The 17,243-nt window shown below is 40.1% G+C and overlaps 1 protein-coding gene across 1 annotated transcript in view; it reads right to left on the bottom strand.

Annotated features, from left to right (window-relative positions):
- LOC104927746 (E3 SUMO-protein ligase PIAS1) overlaps nucleotides 1-14,989 on the bottom strand; it is a 55,289-nt gene extending 40,300 nt beyond the window's left edge. Inside the window, exon 1 of the mRNA XM_027281436.1 lies at nucleotides 14,923-14,989. Within this exon, the coding sequence (XP_027137237.1) occupies nucleotides 14,923-14,946 (24 nt within the window). The 5' untranslated portion in view covers nucleotides 14,947-14,989. The remainder of the gene's footprint in view (nucleotides 1-14,922) is intronic.
- Between the last annotated feature and the right edge of the window lie 2,254 nt (nucleotides 14,990-17,243).

The raw sequence follows: 17,243 nt of genomic DNA, 5'->3' as shown, positions 1-17,243 counted from the left end.
GACACTGGCTCAAAGCTCGAGGCAAGCATAGCTGGACCTAGGGCTGCTCGATTATGGAAAAAAAATCAATATCACGATTATTTTGGTCAATATTGAATATTGAAATATTGTAGCAAATCTTGCACATTATGTGCTGCTGCTTCTCGTTGGATTCTTCTCATTCGCTTTCAGTCTCACTCACTGTTTTTGAACACCAAACGACACACCTCCTCACTCTTCAGCTGCGTGAGGGAGTATGGGCTATCCTGTTAGTCAGCGGGGCCATGTGAAATGGAATGTATTGTGCATGCGCATCCCTCAGAAATTGTGTAATGACAAGTGGAAAATAAATAGTTTAAACTCGATTATATGATTTTTGAGATCGTTTGACAACAAAATCGAAATCGTGATCAAAATTCGATTAATTGCACAGCCCTAGCTGGACCAATGACACCTTGTCACAAGCTGATAAAACCTGATCTCAAGGAGCTCGAATGGTTGCCTGTTGATCCATCAGAGAAGATTCTGCATTACAACACTTCAGTTTCTGATGGTCTGTTGGTTCCATCTCATCCATTTTTTGGGGAAAATTGGATAACCATATTTTCATGACTTCATTCATCCTAACAGAGCTGAATCTTAAAATGCATGTTTTTCCTCACAGTTGTAGCCCTTCTGGCTCATGCTGAGCCTGAAAACCTTCTCCACAATGGATAAAACCAAATGAGCCTTGCATGTTACATCTTAAAATAAGGTGGGCTCCTGTAATCCTGCTTAGAAGTGGTCAGGTCTGTCCGTTCTCACTCATTTTAAATGTCAATACAGCCAATCACAGGCTGCAACTGTCTCACGATAGCCGCAGACATGACGACTAAATTGTGAGTTCGGCTGTATTGAAAAGCCGTATAGGTGATCACAGAGAGCAAGAGGGGAAGAGAATGGAGGTTTGATGGGGGGAGAGTAACCACTGCTCATCACATATTGTCTGTGATGCAAAGCTTTGTTGTTTCCTCAGGAGGAAGAGCATTTCAGCATGGATGACGATCTTAAAAACTGACCCAAAAATTAAATTAGACTCTATGAGACAGCTTTTTTTTTTTTTAAATAATCAACTAGTCTACCAGTGCACATCGTCTTCACTTTGACGGAAATGATGGTAAATACAGTCTCATCTCTCTCAGTATGTTTGGTAGATTCTTGTCAGACTGGAGAGTGGGGTGTAGGGTAATAATTTGCTGTGTCCAGAGCTGGTGAGAATGACTGATGGAGGGATAAAGGGAAGGGGGATGGGGAGAGAGAGGGAGAGCAGCTGAGCCTCCAAACCAAATGAAATTCTCCACAGCTTGCAGTGAAAGCACAGGAGGGGTAGTATATATATTATATATATATATATATATATATATTAGATATATCTATCTATATATATATATATATATATATTATATATAGTACACATATACATATACATATCACACAACACACACACACACACACACACACACACTTTAAATTTTGATTAGTTTTCTTTTAATAATCTAATATAATGTTCTTTGACACTGAAACACATACAACAACATAATCTGGATTTTTAAAAAATATATTACATCTTCATGTTTTGGACATCAGTTTTAAATCCATTGTTCAAAATCTAGTTTTTGCCATCAGTCGGTGGCACTACTGTAAATAAGATACCCATGAGCCTCATCCACCGTTGCTATGGAGAAGAAACCAGTCAGTGGCACAAACTGGAGCTGTAGCAAATTCAAAATGCTTTGTCTTCACAGTTTAGGAGCAATGCAGCACACTGTAGTTGATAAAAATGTATCCAGAATCTGAACTGACCAAACTGAAATGATTAAAAACAGAATTAAAAAAAAAAGCAGTTTCTCAGAGTCGATTGTGAGATCAAGACCAACAGCCAAAAACCTGAAAACATTTAGATTAATGATGATAAAAAGCAGCAGACTGTCACATTTAAGAAGCCAGAAGCAGAGATGTTTTTACTTTTCTGTCAATTTTCATCGATTTTTTGATTAAACATTGCAGCTCTAGTGTCTTCAAAGTGTAATCTTTAGCTTCCACTTGTTGTTGGCAGCACGCTCTGTTGAAGCTTGGCTATTAAATGATTCGTAGCAAAGATCCTCATTGGGAGCAGTAATTAACTTCTCTCCTCAAGTTCTTATGAACACAGGCTTGCAGCTTTTACTTTTTACATCAACGAACCAAATAAACTCTCACAGAGTTGCTCATATTGTGTACTGACGATCCAAATGGGACAGTTTCATGCCTTGAAGTCTTGGATGTGCTCCAAAAGTGTCGGTTTCTATGCAGAAAATTAACTTTTACTACCAGGATAAAGCCTGATGCTTCTCAACAAGAACATGGAGCACTAGATTGTTTCCACGGCTGTGTTATCAGAGAGACGGAGATAGAGAGAGGATCAGAGTGACACTGCTGCGTCTGTCAGAAGCTTAGATGTCATTAAAACACTGTATGCATGCACAGCTTACTGAAACATGCAAAGCATCTCTTGCGTGACAACTGGCGATTGGATTGATTATCAACTATAACGACTGAAGAGATGATCATAGACAGTTTTTTCCCCCTTGTCAATATTCAGGAACTAAACTGTTGTAGGAAATAAAATCTAAAATCTGCACCCTATTGTGCATTCATGATGATCTCTGTTAATCAGCACAAGTGACTCTGCTTCTTAATTTAAAGCAACAAATCCCTTTTCCATCTGCCAATCCTGACAAGTACAGTGAAATATATATATATTTATTTTTAAAAACCCACATATGCCTGCTCACCGATGGCCATTAACATTATTTATGCATGTCATCTGTTAATGACTTTGTCTCAATATGCAGAAAAACTCATTTTTTCTGTTTGTAATTAAAGAGAGGGACTTAGAAAGTTCCCCCAAACACAGCCTCTGTGATCACACATGCTCTGTATTAATGCAGGCGAATTCAAAATAACTACATATTTTTCTGCTTCACTTGTCCGACGCTGGAAGTAGTGAAACTTGATCGCAGCTCATAAATACTACCTTAACCGGCAGTCATTACCAAGCTACTGTGCCGCAGATAAAACCATTACTTAATCACTACACTGTGAACAAAAACGCAGGTTAATGCCGTGAGATTGGCTGTATGGACGTTTTAAAACGAGCGATCACAGAGAAAGTTGGATATAATTAAAAAGGAAACAGGCAGCACGGAGGCCTGTTTGATCAGGAAAGACAGGTTGGAACTGGCCGGTGGCCGAGTCGCCCTCATTGGACTGTTTTAGAAACTCTGACCTCCACAACCGCAGACCGGCTGGCTATGAGCTCTGGTTCCTGAGAAAGTTCTGATCAGTACAGGTTATGAGCTTCACACACTCTCTCGCATCTGTTATGATTTATTTTCCAGCGTTCGTCTTTTATTTCTCATGTTCTTTTAGGGACTGTTCCAATATTTTTCTGCTGTCATCTACTTTCTGATCTTCTTTTTTTTTTTGTAGTTGTCATCTTGATGTTGATACATTAGCTTTTTTAGTTTTCTACCAAACCTGAAAACATTTCTGACTAGAGCCCAAACGAACAAAAAAATAAATAAACAAAAAACGGGACAAAAATATTAAAGATATGTATTGAAAAATATTAGAAAATTCACAAATGTACGCCAAATATTTCATGGTTGTGAGGCGAGGTGCTTCAGTTGAACTGAGCTCACACACACAGACGCAGAGTGCACTCATAAAGATTGTGCATACGTGCCACAGCTCTGGCACACAAAGAGTCAGCATGCGATGCTGAACATGTTCTCGCACACACACAAACACACAAAGAATCAGGACCCACGCAACACACGAGAGAGCACTAAGCTCTCAGTGATGGCATGTGCTGTCCAAATGGCTGGTGTGTGCGTGTGCGTACAAAAAACTCAAACGCACTGTGCAGCCACATGACCATCATACGAGATGACACTTTCTGCATGAGTATGTGAAGAAAGAGCACAGCCAGCCTTTTTCACGTGGCTGACACGGACACGACATAAAAAGATTTTGGATGATGATGACAATTAACTCACACACATCTAGGCTTGACAGCGCAACATAAAGGTTTTCTCACCTCATGGCAGTAAAACAGGAGTCTGTAGACCACACCTTGATTCAGATATCCCTTCAGGGTAGGTGAATCAAGGTAATGCAATTCTAATCCAATTCACTTATCTTTTTTTTTTATTATTATTCAGCAAATATCTACCTCCTGGTCCGTTACCTTCCCACTCCAGGTGGTTGTACACAGCCCCTGGCTCTCGTTCAGGTAACGTTAAATGACTTGCACGCGGATATTCAGCTCACGTTGTAATCTGCATGAGAGCTGTGAGCCTGGAGCTGACGTGCTTGGCTTGCATTGCAAGTTCAGCGACAGTTTGCGAAGCCGCAACATGGCTAACGTTTGTGACATTACTTGCCGTGTCGTTGTTTGCACTGCGTCGTGGTATTTCTCATAGAATCGCTTACCCCCGCCTTATAAAACAATATCATGATTTCACGCTTGTGCAGAACATGTGCAGACATCTACCTACGTCTTCCTACGCTGCTTGTATTTACTGAGTGAGGTTGCTGATGGGTTTTTTTTAGGGCTCAAATTGCAATCAATCCTATAAAAACGGTCCCAACTATAACCACGAGACAATTTCTCGGGGTTTAAGAACGACCGGCTAATGCACATTTGTAAGACAACATGCAACATCCGTTGATAGCAGTGGCAGGACGGATGGGAGAGCGATCAACAACATCCAAGAAAGCAGTAAATTGTATTTAGTTTTTGAATGTATGGGACGACAACATAGTATGTGCTGTAACTATCTATTCTCCTGTCACGGGCACAGCTGCTTTTTATGTTTTATAGACAGGGCGGACACCATCACACAACGTAGATACACAATGATGTAAAACAGGCAGTTTGGCCATGAATGCACACGAGGAAATCACGTTTCTTTCTCCTCAGTATGAATTTAGTTGGATGCATCCAGTCAGACTGGCAGTGTTTGACCTGAGTTCACCCCAGGTTGAAAACAAGGGCATGCTGACCAGTGCTTCAGCATTCAGATCAACTACCGATGTGGGTTTTACCTGTGTCACAGCATCAGATTGAATAGAGTTTAGGTAAAGTCTAAAACTTCTAAAACGCAGTGCTGTTTCATTACACCTAACCAGACCAAAGTAGCGGCTTTAAGCGACCGACATCGTTTCTCTTTGAGCTCCTCGTTTGTTAGCAGAGCTAAAAAAAAATTAAAAAAAAAAAACCTAAAAAAAAATCTGCTGCACTTTACTTGGTTTGAGGAGGTGAACAGTAATGCAGTTCTTCTGAAGTCTCGGGAGACTGGGAGATGGTGAGGCTAATAATGTTGTGCCAAGCAGTTTCTGCAAAGGTTTCTGCAGGATGTGTGTGTTTGTGTGTGGGTGTGCGGAGGTTGTGCAGGCGGATGGAGGGGGAGCTTGCACACTACCTGGCCATTATATAAAGCTCCCACTCTCGGCTAGAGGTCTCTGTACTGAGTGCCAGCTCCCTCCCTCTCTGTCCTCCCATCCCCCCACCTCTTAGCCTTCCAGCTACTCTGACTCAGGCTTAACTCTGCGCCTGTTGTTTTCTCTCCCTCCTGTGTCTGTGGTATCAAAATCACAGCGCATTGTGGATCAAACAAAAGACAGAGTTTGGGACTAAAATATGGATCAGGCCATCCCTTTTCCCGAGCGGGATCAGCTCAGGCAACCTCAGCTGGACAGAGTTCAGAACGCTTTCTTTTAATCATTAGTGCGTTAAATGTTGTGCCACCACACCTGAGGCTACAGAGGTCTAGTCCCAGCTTGCCACAGGCAGATAGTGAATCTGAAACCCGTCCCCTTCAATGCTTAACGGCACAAAGCTGTGAGGGGGGGGGGGGGTATTCTGGTGCCAAGACAGTGCAGGTACATGTTGCTGGTAGCAACAAAACAACACTGTTTTGCTGCTATGTACGTGGACAAAGATGGTTGGCAAGAAAAACCATGACGGCAAAGTGACCGGGGGCAAAACACCTGTTAGATTATCCCTGACCTCAACCCTGTGTTGAAGAAAGAAGAGAGGAGGGAACGGAAACCAAACAGTTGAAAACAAAGACACCAAAACTCAATGTATTGTTCTGGCGAGAAAATGAATAAGAGAAGGCAGACCAATGAGTCGCACCCTCTTAATCCTGCGGAGTTGGCGGAGGTCGGCAGACAGCGAGATGAGAAAGGAAATTGTAAAGATAGTAACCTGAGACTGGAGGCTGTGGCAGTAGTAGCGAGCGAAGATGCATTTTTATCACTGGTATCCTATCTGGGAACTGCAGTTTCATTATTGTGGTTTAGTCCTGAGCTTCATTCAGAGAAATACGGTGGATACACCAGGGCTGGTCCGTCTCTCATTTCAGATGAAACAGCACACTGCAATTTGTTTTTGCTGAGATCAATATGTTTCGTTGCTTTCTAAATATAAACATAAAAAAGGGGAAGAAAGATGCTCATGATAGATCACACCCTGAGCATCTTCCCCGTGGTGTCAAAATAAAATTACAGCCGCTGGGTCTTTTTTTTTTACTCATGATGCCTGTTGTCAGTTCACTGAAGATGGCTAAAAACACGGAGCAGTCTGGTTCTGGTTAGGTCTGGTTCTGAGCTAAATTTAAAATCTTTGAATCCCCCCATGATCAAAACACATTTTCATTTATTTGGTTTTACATTCTTGAAATAGCAGCACGATTACAACCATGGAGTTACTGCCAGCTTAGCGGGCACATGTTAATATTATATTCTATTTAATGATACTTAAGTTTTAGGCATGTAACAAAAGCTTTCTTTTAAATACTGACTGTTATAGACTTTCACATTGATGGTACATTTTGATAATGACTACAACTGCAAAGACATCTGAATAAAGATGAGGTTGATGGGGTTTAATAGCATTTCATTAAATCTGAATCATTTTAAGTGCCTCATTGAATCTTTTCTGGTTTTTTAGGTTGGGAATGAAGACATTTGTTAAGTTTTTATTTCACTCAGCGGGGTCCCAAAACCGATTTTAAGTGTTTAATAAAAAATTTAACTTAATATTTAAAACTCTAGATTCTTAAAGCTTAAAACATCAAAAACACAATTGGTAATCTTATTGTCATTTAGGGGCTGCTTCCCAGACAAACATGACATAATTAGAAACTAATTAATGAACTAAACTTAAACAACATTCAACTGTGCTGAAGGGGTAACCCTGTCCTGACTAACTTCTCCTTTCCTGGAAGCAACAAAAATATTCAGTTTAAACCTAAATAACAACTACTGGCCACTGGAAATAAACCCAAAGGAAGCCTCCTGCGTCTAGTCTTAATGACTCTCCGACACCTCCAGAGTTTTACCTCTTGTAGTCTGGCCGGTGTGCTGCTGTCGGCCCTAGGGAGTAGCTGGCCTGGGAGCCTAGCGGTTTGATGGGTCCATTGAGTAACTAGGTTAGAGGACGGAGTTGCAGAGTTTGGATTCTGTAGATCGGGCGAGCTGAGTTTGCTTACAGGCACTGATTGCTACAGTACGTCCCAGCAGCAGGTGCCATCAGCCAGTAACAGAGACAATTTCCAATGATAACCATGTAAATCAATTAATTGATTGACTTCTGTTGGGTATGCGTTATGACAGGATAAGTAAAACTGCTAGAAACACTGTCAGAGCTGAGTATTGCTACCATCTCACTGCACTAATTTCACCGTACAAGCTGCACTAATTAAATAAATCAAAGATCAGAAAATAAAACATTTTTTTTAATAACGATTTAATTAAAATTTCAGGCACTGTTATAAGAAAAAAAACAAGTCCTGCCTCGAAGAGATTACCAGATTCATCTTGGTTTTAGTTTGGTTCCCCACAGAAAATGTTTCGGCATCACAGAGAAGCTGATTACTTCCCAGAAATGTGATTACTAAATAATAAACACTTAAATGTACTTGAATGCAGAATCAACCACCGACGGCATTATTCCACAGGTAACTGGATTATCACGACATTTAATTTTATCTTTTAGCAAAGCGTACAAAGCTGCCTCCTTTAAAAAGCAGAGGGATTTTCCGTTCACAGCGGGCTACTTCCTAAAGAATGAAGAGTTGTTTGAAGAATCAGTGTCTTAAGCTGCGGTCCCTCGGGTTACAGGTCACTGCAGAGGCTACGGCCCGTGCACACTTCTGTTATGAGGCGTTAACCCTTCAAGCTGACTGTTCATGGCTCAACAGAAACGTCTTCATCAGTTGGCTTCATTCGCCCAGAGATTCACAAACACTTTATCAGCTGAGACAATGAACTGTGCGACTGCAGGCGTCGTGATGCGACGCTAAACAGACATAACAGAGGAGACTTTTGCCAAGAAAGACAAGTGTCTAAGCCTGATATCAAATTATTTTCATTTATCTTCGAATGTAAGACAAAAAAACACTTCCCATTAATCTTTGTAAACCAAGTCGGCCCATTAATTAAGTCACTTCATCAGTGAACTAGAAAAGATTTCCATACTTACCTCATACTTCAAGTATGTATGTGAAAGCAGATGTTTCAAGTGTTTTTTTCCCCTCATTAACATGCAAATGTATGCAGCAAGGTGTCCTGAACAGCTTACTCGGGTAAGTATTGACAACATGACGTCTAACATACTGCAACGAGTTAGACGGGATATAAAACCTGAGCTCGAGTTTAACTGGAAAGCTAGAAAGCAGATAATCTTGTCGTACACAAAAACTCTGATGACACGCTGCTGCGAATCATAGGTAAATGATGAGTCACAAGTTACAAAAGCGACAGTAAAAAGTAAAAACTTTAGTCTGCACACAAGTTGCACAGATCTGCGAGCCTTGGGTGGAGAGATTGATGAACTTCAAGAACTTCAAGGTCTGACAGACACACCAGACTGCTAAAGCCTGCGGCAGGATAAAGAAATATTTCATGACAACAAAATTCATTTATCCATCTCAATTCAAACCAAAATCTTTCTAATATTCCAATATTTAAAAATCTGGCCATGAGAGCGGCCGGTGAGATGCCTGTCTTTTTCTGTTCCAGTCGCAAACACACAATTGAGCCCCCCAAAGTGCTACCTACCTATGTCTATCTCAAAATGTGACGTTTCCACGGCAACAGGACCGTGTAACAAAACCACTGCAGGAGTTAAGAAAGACTCCGTCTCGCCGAGGCCTTGGAGAGGTCGATGGCTGCTGCTCTCACGGAGGGGGGAAATAAATATCGGACAATGACGGAGCTTAACCGCTGGGTTTGCAGTCTGAAGTGACGAAGCATGTTTGTTATCTTTATCTGGCAGCCTGACTGATAAACTTCACTAAATGCAGAGGAGGAGAAGAAAAGGAAATAAACTCTCTACAACAGTTTGTTCCAGCTGCTTCAATGTTAAATACCTCTGACATCTCTGTAACAGGCGAGACGTGCAACATCTGTTTCATGTTTCACACTGTGCGCTTTATATATTCTGCTGTTGCCATGCATCTTAAATCCACCTATCATCGATATAAATTTTAAATTCACAGTACTTTTGGTGTCTGAGATGAAAAAAAACAAAAACTTGATCAAACTTTAATCACCAACATCTGCACATGTATGTAAGCTTTAAATACACCCACAGATGAGAATAGGTATCATTGACTCTGGTGATTTCATGCGAGCGTCTGATTGTCCTCAAACTGATAATTAACTGCGGCAATAATGACACTGACAATGAGAGAAATAGGCAGGTGTTGAAAGGATGTAGGGGAGCAGAGAAGAGGACCTGTATCATTAGGGATTAACCTAGCCACAGGCTCTACAAATAGACTGTCTCCACCTATAAGCCGCCAGCACACAGACAGTTATTTGTATTGCCAGGTTGCTGCTGCAGCAGCTCCAGGAGAAGAGAGAAGACAGTTCAAAGAAGAAGCTGAGGCGGATCGGGACTCCTGTGGAACAAAAAATTGCGATGCAACAGGACACATTTGGGGGGCAATCAGAGGCTTTCAGCACGGATTTTGTACTAGGGTGACTGCAGCACAGATGTATGCACCATTTTACTGTATAAGCTGCAATAACACACAGTCTAAGGCAGCCATGAAGAAAAGTGCAGCAGTGCAAAGCCGGCTTACTCTGACCGCCGTCTTCATTAGGTGCACCTGTACAATCTACTGCACTCATGACGCTCATCACTCTTTTCATGTACGTACACAACCAAAATATTAGAAACACTTCTCAATATAACGCAGTACAGCTCAACACTACTGCAAACTACAACCTTGATGGTAAACATATAGTTAAATTGATACTTCTCTGACATCAAAACTGTTCATTACTCTGTGTGCTGTTTGTAACCAGGCTACAGAGGGAACATCGAGAGTGTAGCATCATGTGCCTCACAGAGACGTGGCTGAATGAACTCACTCAATGGTAACTCTGGATGGCTTTCAACTTGTGAGCGTGGACAGCTGAAGACAGACAGGAAAGCAGGAAGAGGGAGAGAGGAGGAACAAAGCAAAAGGACCACAGACCAGAGTCACAACCGGACCCTGTAAGGACAATAAAGCATCCATCTATCAAACAGTCAGTCGACAGAAGTATCAACAAGCGAGAGCTCCAAACAAACCCCAGTTTCACCTTCTCAGTTGTGAAGATTTGCTGATTTTCATCAGTAAGCTGGATGTTTTTGGTTTCCTACATTTTCGGATATGTTATAGATGAATCCGTTTTTTAATGAAAAGCTGAAACTCTACTACTACAGTTACAGGTGTCATTCAGGAGGGCAAACATTTTCACTGCAATCAAAACAAGCAAACTATCCTGTTACTGGGGCTGAATTGATTAGTCCATTGTTATGGCTGTTCTGTCCTCGCTCGCTCTGCCCCCGGTCTGCCACATCTGATTGCCCAATGAGGTGCACCTGGCCTGGGAATGAAGCGCTCCTGTGCCAGGCTTCTGGCTTCTGGGGACTGCTGGGCTTGTTGCCCCTCAGCCTCAGATTTCTGCACTACTGTTGTGTTTTAACTTCCGGTCTTAGCTTTTTGTATGTTTTCATATGAATAAACCCTGTGAACCTGGCTGTTTATATTTTCCTGTGGTTGATGTGGGTGATGAATCGTTGACAGAAAAATGAATTCAGTCATTTGTAATGCAGCGTTATCAATCGTTCTCTGGTTTCAGATTCTCGTGTGTAAGAATTTGCTTATTTTCTTTTGCTTAAATCTCTTTCGATGGTTTGTTGGACAAGAAATTTCAAAGCATCAGCCTGGATTCAATCTGGAATGTTTCACAATTTCTCAACAATTTCTCGAAAAACGATTGATCTTTTACCCAAGAAAATAATCAAATAATGCAAATAATATCTGTCACATCTCTTTATGTTACAGAGCAAATGTGAGCTGTGTTTAAACACAGCACAGAGCACTGTAATGTCTTTGGAAAATACATTTCTTATTAATGTTCTCTGCATCCACAGCTTGTGAGCTCTCTCTTTCCGGTGGTCTGATGCCTCCTGCCACACATTGTTACTGTACATCTGCAGCCGAGGCGAGACTAAGGCCAGGCCGGTTTCGTGCTCTCTATGGCGGCTGACAAAAACACCACATGGTGCAGTCATTAAAATAACACACATTTTTTTTATCTCAGGTGTGAAACAGCAGCAAAATGCCACGATGCGCCAGAGTTACCGGGGCTCGTTTTTTATTTATTTCATTTTTCAAGCCCTAATGAGCATATTCACATGGCGACGGAGACAGGAGGGGAATAGATCATTGTGATTACTATAACATTACAACATGTTGTTGCATCAGTATAATGGCACAATATATCGCAGTGTACAAATCTGAGCTTAAAACCTGATATTAACTAAACCTCATCACATAACTGAACGCAGATTATGAATTTCCTTTTTTACAAATGATAAATTTCATTCCTCTCAAAGCACAGAGAGCCGTCGTTTCTTTCTAAACATGTAGGAGTTGGCACAGTGTTTCAATTACAGCCTTCCAGATGCTAACATAATCAGCCATTTATTTCACCAGGACATTTTTATAAGATTAACTGGGGAAAAATAATTCACATAGCCTCGAGTGAATTTCTTTCATCCGGCGTCCCAAGCACCTTTCAGATCCATGATCAGCACTTTTTTTTTTCCGCCTGCATACATTAAGTGCAACAAGGCATGATTAAACATGATCCATCAACGCTGTCAACTGTCAGAGGTCTGGACTGCTGCCTTCAAAGAGGTGACGAGCTCATAGTCTTATCTTAAAAAAAAAAAAAAGTCCTTGTCCTACTCTGTAAATCTAAAAATAGTTTGGGTGAAGGTTTAAATTTTGGTTTTGTGGCAACCTGAATTCAACCAAGTTCAGACATTTGCTCTTTAACTGGCAAAATTCTTGTCTAAACATAATTTATTCTTTAAATTGCATAAACAATCTGCTTTGTTTTATTTTTGCTTTGTATTTTTTACTAAAGTCTATAAGATTAACTATTTTAAAAATACATCTGACTTAATAAATATTTAAAAAGTCAGACTTTGTTCCTTTTTTCCTGTTTAAAAATGTTGTACGCTCACTGTGAATCCTCCTTAAATCAGTATCGTCTAATGTGTCTGTCCCACGTCCATGTCATGTCTTTAAATGTGCTCACTAAAGTCACCGACAGAAGTAACCATCACCGCTTGTCTGGTCACAAATGACTGACCAAAGCTTAGAGTCATTTATTTTAAAAAGCTCTACACACTGATCAAAACAACAAGAATATGAATGTTTCCATCCATGTTCACATTGCTGAGGGTCTCACCTTTTAATATTTGAATATTTCTGTAGACATCTTCACTTATTCGACAGTTCACATGCACAGAAATGTTTCGACTCCTGTGGAGTTAATGTCAAGCTCAGGTTGGAGATATTTCCGCCCACACCTGAGAAAAAGCTCATTTTAAAAGAGCTGTTGCTGTTGACTTCATTACATTCTTGTGAAGAAGAAAAGTCCAAACCAGCATTTCAAACAGCAGAGTCTTAACAAAAACACTAATTTCAGGCAGAACAAAAAAAACAGAGGAGAAAATCTATTAGCAACAAGGTTGAGCACTTCATCTTTTTCATAGACTTTTTAAATTACATTTCTGATTCCAAAACATGTTCAAATAATGTCTCGGTCAATGTGTTTGCTGCGGACTTCATTCATTTTAAGTTCAGTTAGAGGATTTTGTCCACAGGAATTCACAAGTGATTCTTCTTAGGCAAGAAGCTCCAAACCAAACCGGACTTGTTTGGACTCTAAACAGAGTCCTCAGACCAGTCTGTCAGATCCTGACCCAATACTTTGGTGTTGTGTGATATTGTATGAATGTAATATTGAAATAAAGTAGTAGGAGTATGTGAAGTATGATCATTATTATTGTAGAGCCAACAGCAGGGCGTGAGGTGAACACCGGAAAGGAGACCAGCCTTTTGAATTTTAATAGCAGCACCCAACAACAACAAATCTATCCTCAATCAACTGTTTATCATCACTTTTCTGATTCAATTCATCTATTAACTTATCAAAAAACACAACAACAAATGATTGTCACAGCTTGCCAGAGACCAAAAGGCCATATATATATATATTAATTTGACAAACAGTCCAAAGACTCAGCTTTTAGTTGAGAGAAAATCAACTTTTCTTATTCTTATGTGACTGTAAAGTGAATCTTTCTTTGTGTTTCTGACTGCTGGTCAGATAAAAACAAGAAGTTTGTTGATGCAGATAGAGCCTGGCTGATTTTATTGGCTGATATTGGCATACCACAGATATATCGGTATGCTATGTGCCCTCTCGTGTGACATTTCTTCATTTAAACTCTTTTTTTTTTTTTTCCTAAAAGTGAAAATTTTAAAATTAAAGTATATGGGCCAATAATTTGATATAAAAACGTTTCACTCCCTAATAATGGCCAGTATCAGCCTGCTCTATGTGCAGGTGTTTTCTCACTATTTTCTACATATATATGTGAGCAGATGCACAAGTTTGACCATCATTAATCAGAGACATACACAGGCTATACAGTAAGAGCACATCTGGCAGAGGATGCAGCAGCGTCAGTACACTGTGCTGAGCAGCAGCTGGTATATACAGGAGCAGGTATAGATCCACAGAGCCCGGGCAGGCAGTGGAAACACACCGGGGGAAAGTCTAAAAATAGCCTCAAGTCTCATCAATCAATAACCGGGAGATATGTTCCGACTGTGCTGTAGCAAAGTTGAATTAAAAACAGCGCAAACAGTTGATCTGCAGAGTACCGTTACATGAAGTGTTTATTATCACGCATGTATCAACAGGTAAAGTGAGTCTTAGCCAGGTGTTGTTACTTCAAAATGTAGGTGTAGGTGTCGATATGTGAACTTGTGTCGTGTGTTTTCAAAACACACACACACACACACACACGATGCCGCTGTCACGCTGACAGACTCTGGACAAACGTTAACGCCAGCTACGTTTTCCCTCCTAAAACAAAACCCTCCGACAGACCGCGGACAGACAGTTAATATGTCCGAGGAGCGAGCGGCTGCTTTGGTTGTTAAAAACAAACCCAGAGGAGGTTGTGTTTTTATAAAGTGAAGCTGCTGCTGCTGCTGGTGGTGTGATGAAGAAAACGGTCCGTCAGACAGTCCGCGCGCCTCAACATCAACATAAACACGCTCGCGCTAAACCGTTGGGCGCTCACGGATTTTTTTTTTTTTTTTTTAAAATTTAAAAAAAAAAAAAGTTCCCGTTTGCGTTTGAGCGGCAAACACCTAAATGTGACAACACCCCGCGGCCCCGAGTTAAATCACCGGCTCGCTGCGTGACTTGACAATCAAACGTCTCGGTAACCGAGTAAATTTAAAATGATTTCAGGCTGCGCCTTACCTTCAGTTCCGCACTCTCCGCCATCTTGTATTTGTTTGCGCAGGCGCGCTGAGGTGTTGTCACGTGATTGGGACGGCCGCAAGAAACCCCCCCTCTCTCCCCCTCCCCTCCTCTACGTGAACGCGCGCACGCACGCACACGTACACAACAACAACAAGGGGTGCGTTCAGGGGACACGAGTGATGAGAGGAAAACACAGCTGTGGGATGTTAGGAAATGTTACACGATCATAGAAAAACAATAAAATACAAATATGAACTTAATTCACCATCAGCTCTGGAACTCTTTACCCCCCGTCATAAGGAACATCGACTCACTCTCACAATTCAAGTCTGCACTCTAAACCCACCTGTTTAAAATAGCCTTTTCCATCCGATTCAATTGCATTGTCCTATTTTAACCTGTTTTTAATGTTGTATTCTTGTAATTTGATATACTTTTCATGGTTCTTTTTGTTTGTTTCTATTATTTGCTGTCTACTCTCATTTATTGTAAGGTGTCCTTGGGTGACAGAAAGGTGCCTATGAAATAAAATGTATTATTATTATTATTTAATTTATGGTCCACTCACTAGGAGTCTGTGAAGGTTCATATTTATTTCAGTAGAGTTAAAGTGTCCAAACTAAGTCAGGGGTGTCCAAGATTGTGTCCAGATTTGACAATGTGAAGATGCCCGGGGGCCAATACTAACATTTCATGAACATTTTATTTTCATCAATAAAATATTTTTTTAAAAAGTGCGTCCAAATCTAATCCAATCAGGGACACAAGTGATAAGAGGAAAACACAGCTGTGGGATGTTAGAAAATGTTACACGATGATAGAGTAGAATAGAAAAACACCACCAGCTCTGGAACTATTTACCCCCCGTCATAATTTATGGTTCTTTTTGTTTGTTTCAAGGTGCAGGGACACAAGTGATGAGAGGAAAACACAGCTGCGGGATGTTAGAAAGTGTTACATGATGATAGAGTAGAATAGAAAAACCATAAAATACAAATATGAACTTAATTTTAATTTATGGTCCACTCACTAGGAGTCTGTGAAGGTTCATATTTATTTCTGGGGAGTGTCCAAACTAAGTCGGGGTGTCCAAACTTTTTTTCTAATTAGATTAGATTAGATTAGATTAGATATACTTTATTCATCCCACCACAGGGAAATTTACTCGTTACAGCAGCAGAGGAAAGTGTAGCATACACTGCAGAAATAGAAAAAAGTAGAAAAGGCAAAAAAACACAATAAACAGAAATATCTATAACCTACACAATAAACACGAAAAACAATTAACCTTCAAAACACACAAGTACTGAGGATAAAAGTGGCATGAGGTATAAAAAGAGTATTGTAATGTAAAGTGACCATAGTGTAAGAAAATATTGCAAAGAAAGTGACCATGATACAAATAATAAATATTATTGCAAGAGTAGTGACCATAATATAAATAATATTACAAAAGTATGTGACCATGATATAAATAATAACTGCAAGGTATAAATGAAATAAAATAGGAAAAAATTTCCATGAGACATGAACAGGAGACTACAACATGATCAGGTGGTGCAGGTTGTTGGATGGGATGTTAGAAAATGTTACACGATGATAGAGTAGAATAGAAAAACAATAAAATAAAAATATGAACTTAATTTTAATTTATGGTCCACTCACTAGGAGTCTGTGAAGGTTCCAAACTAAGTCAGGGGTGTCCAATACTAACATTTTAAAAATGAACATTTTGTTTTCATCGTCACACTATTTTTTTTTTCAAATGTCAGTGTAACCAAATCTAATCCAATCAGGCGTGAACAAATCTAAAAACCACTTCTTCCTTTCTTTCACATCTGGAGTCAGATAACAAAGAATAAATTGTATGGAACACGTTAAACTTGCATGAAGTTGATACAAATCTGAACCTCATGTTCATTCTAAACATGACTTATTATGAGTAATGCAAAGTCTGTTTATGTTTAAAACGTATCACTCTGAGTCATTGTTTAGCTCAGTTGGTTCGAATCCGACCTGTGGCTCTTCCCTGCATGTCATTTCCCATCTCTCTCTCTCCCCACATTCCTGTCACTGTTCAGCTGTCTCTATCAAAAAATAAAAAGCTTAAAAAGGGCAAAAATAAGTTTTTAAAAAAAACTTATCACTCTTGCTCTTGTCTTCAAAATCATTCAGAAAGTAATATTTTGTGGCACATCTACAGATACATAACACTAGCAGTTATGTCCTTAAAGGTTCAAAGCGAAATCTTCCAGCCATACAGTATCTGACAATCCTAGCAGGCCATAAATAATATATTATAAAAAATTAAGCTATGG

This window comes from Larimichthys crocea, chromosome VIII (assembly GCF_000972845.2).
Source record: "Larimichthys crocea isolate SSNF chromosome VIII, L_crocea_2.0, whole genome shotgun sequence".
Classification (NCBI taxonomy): domain Eukaryota; kingdom Metazoa; phylum Chordata; class Actinopteri; family Sciaenidae; genus Larimichthys; species Larimichthys crocea.
Note: the sequence above shows the minus strand (reverse complement) of the source record. Positions and strands in the feature narration are given on the sequence as shown.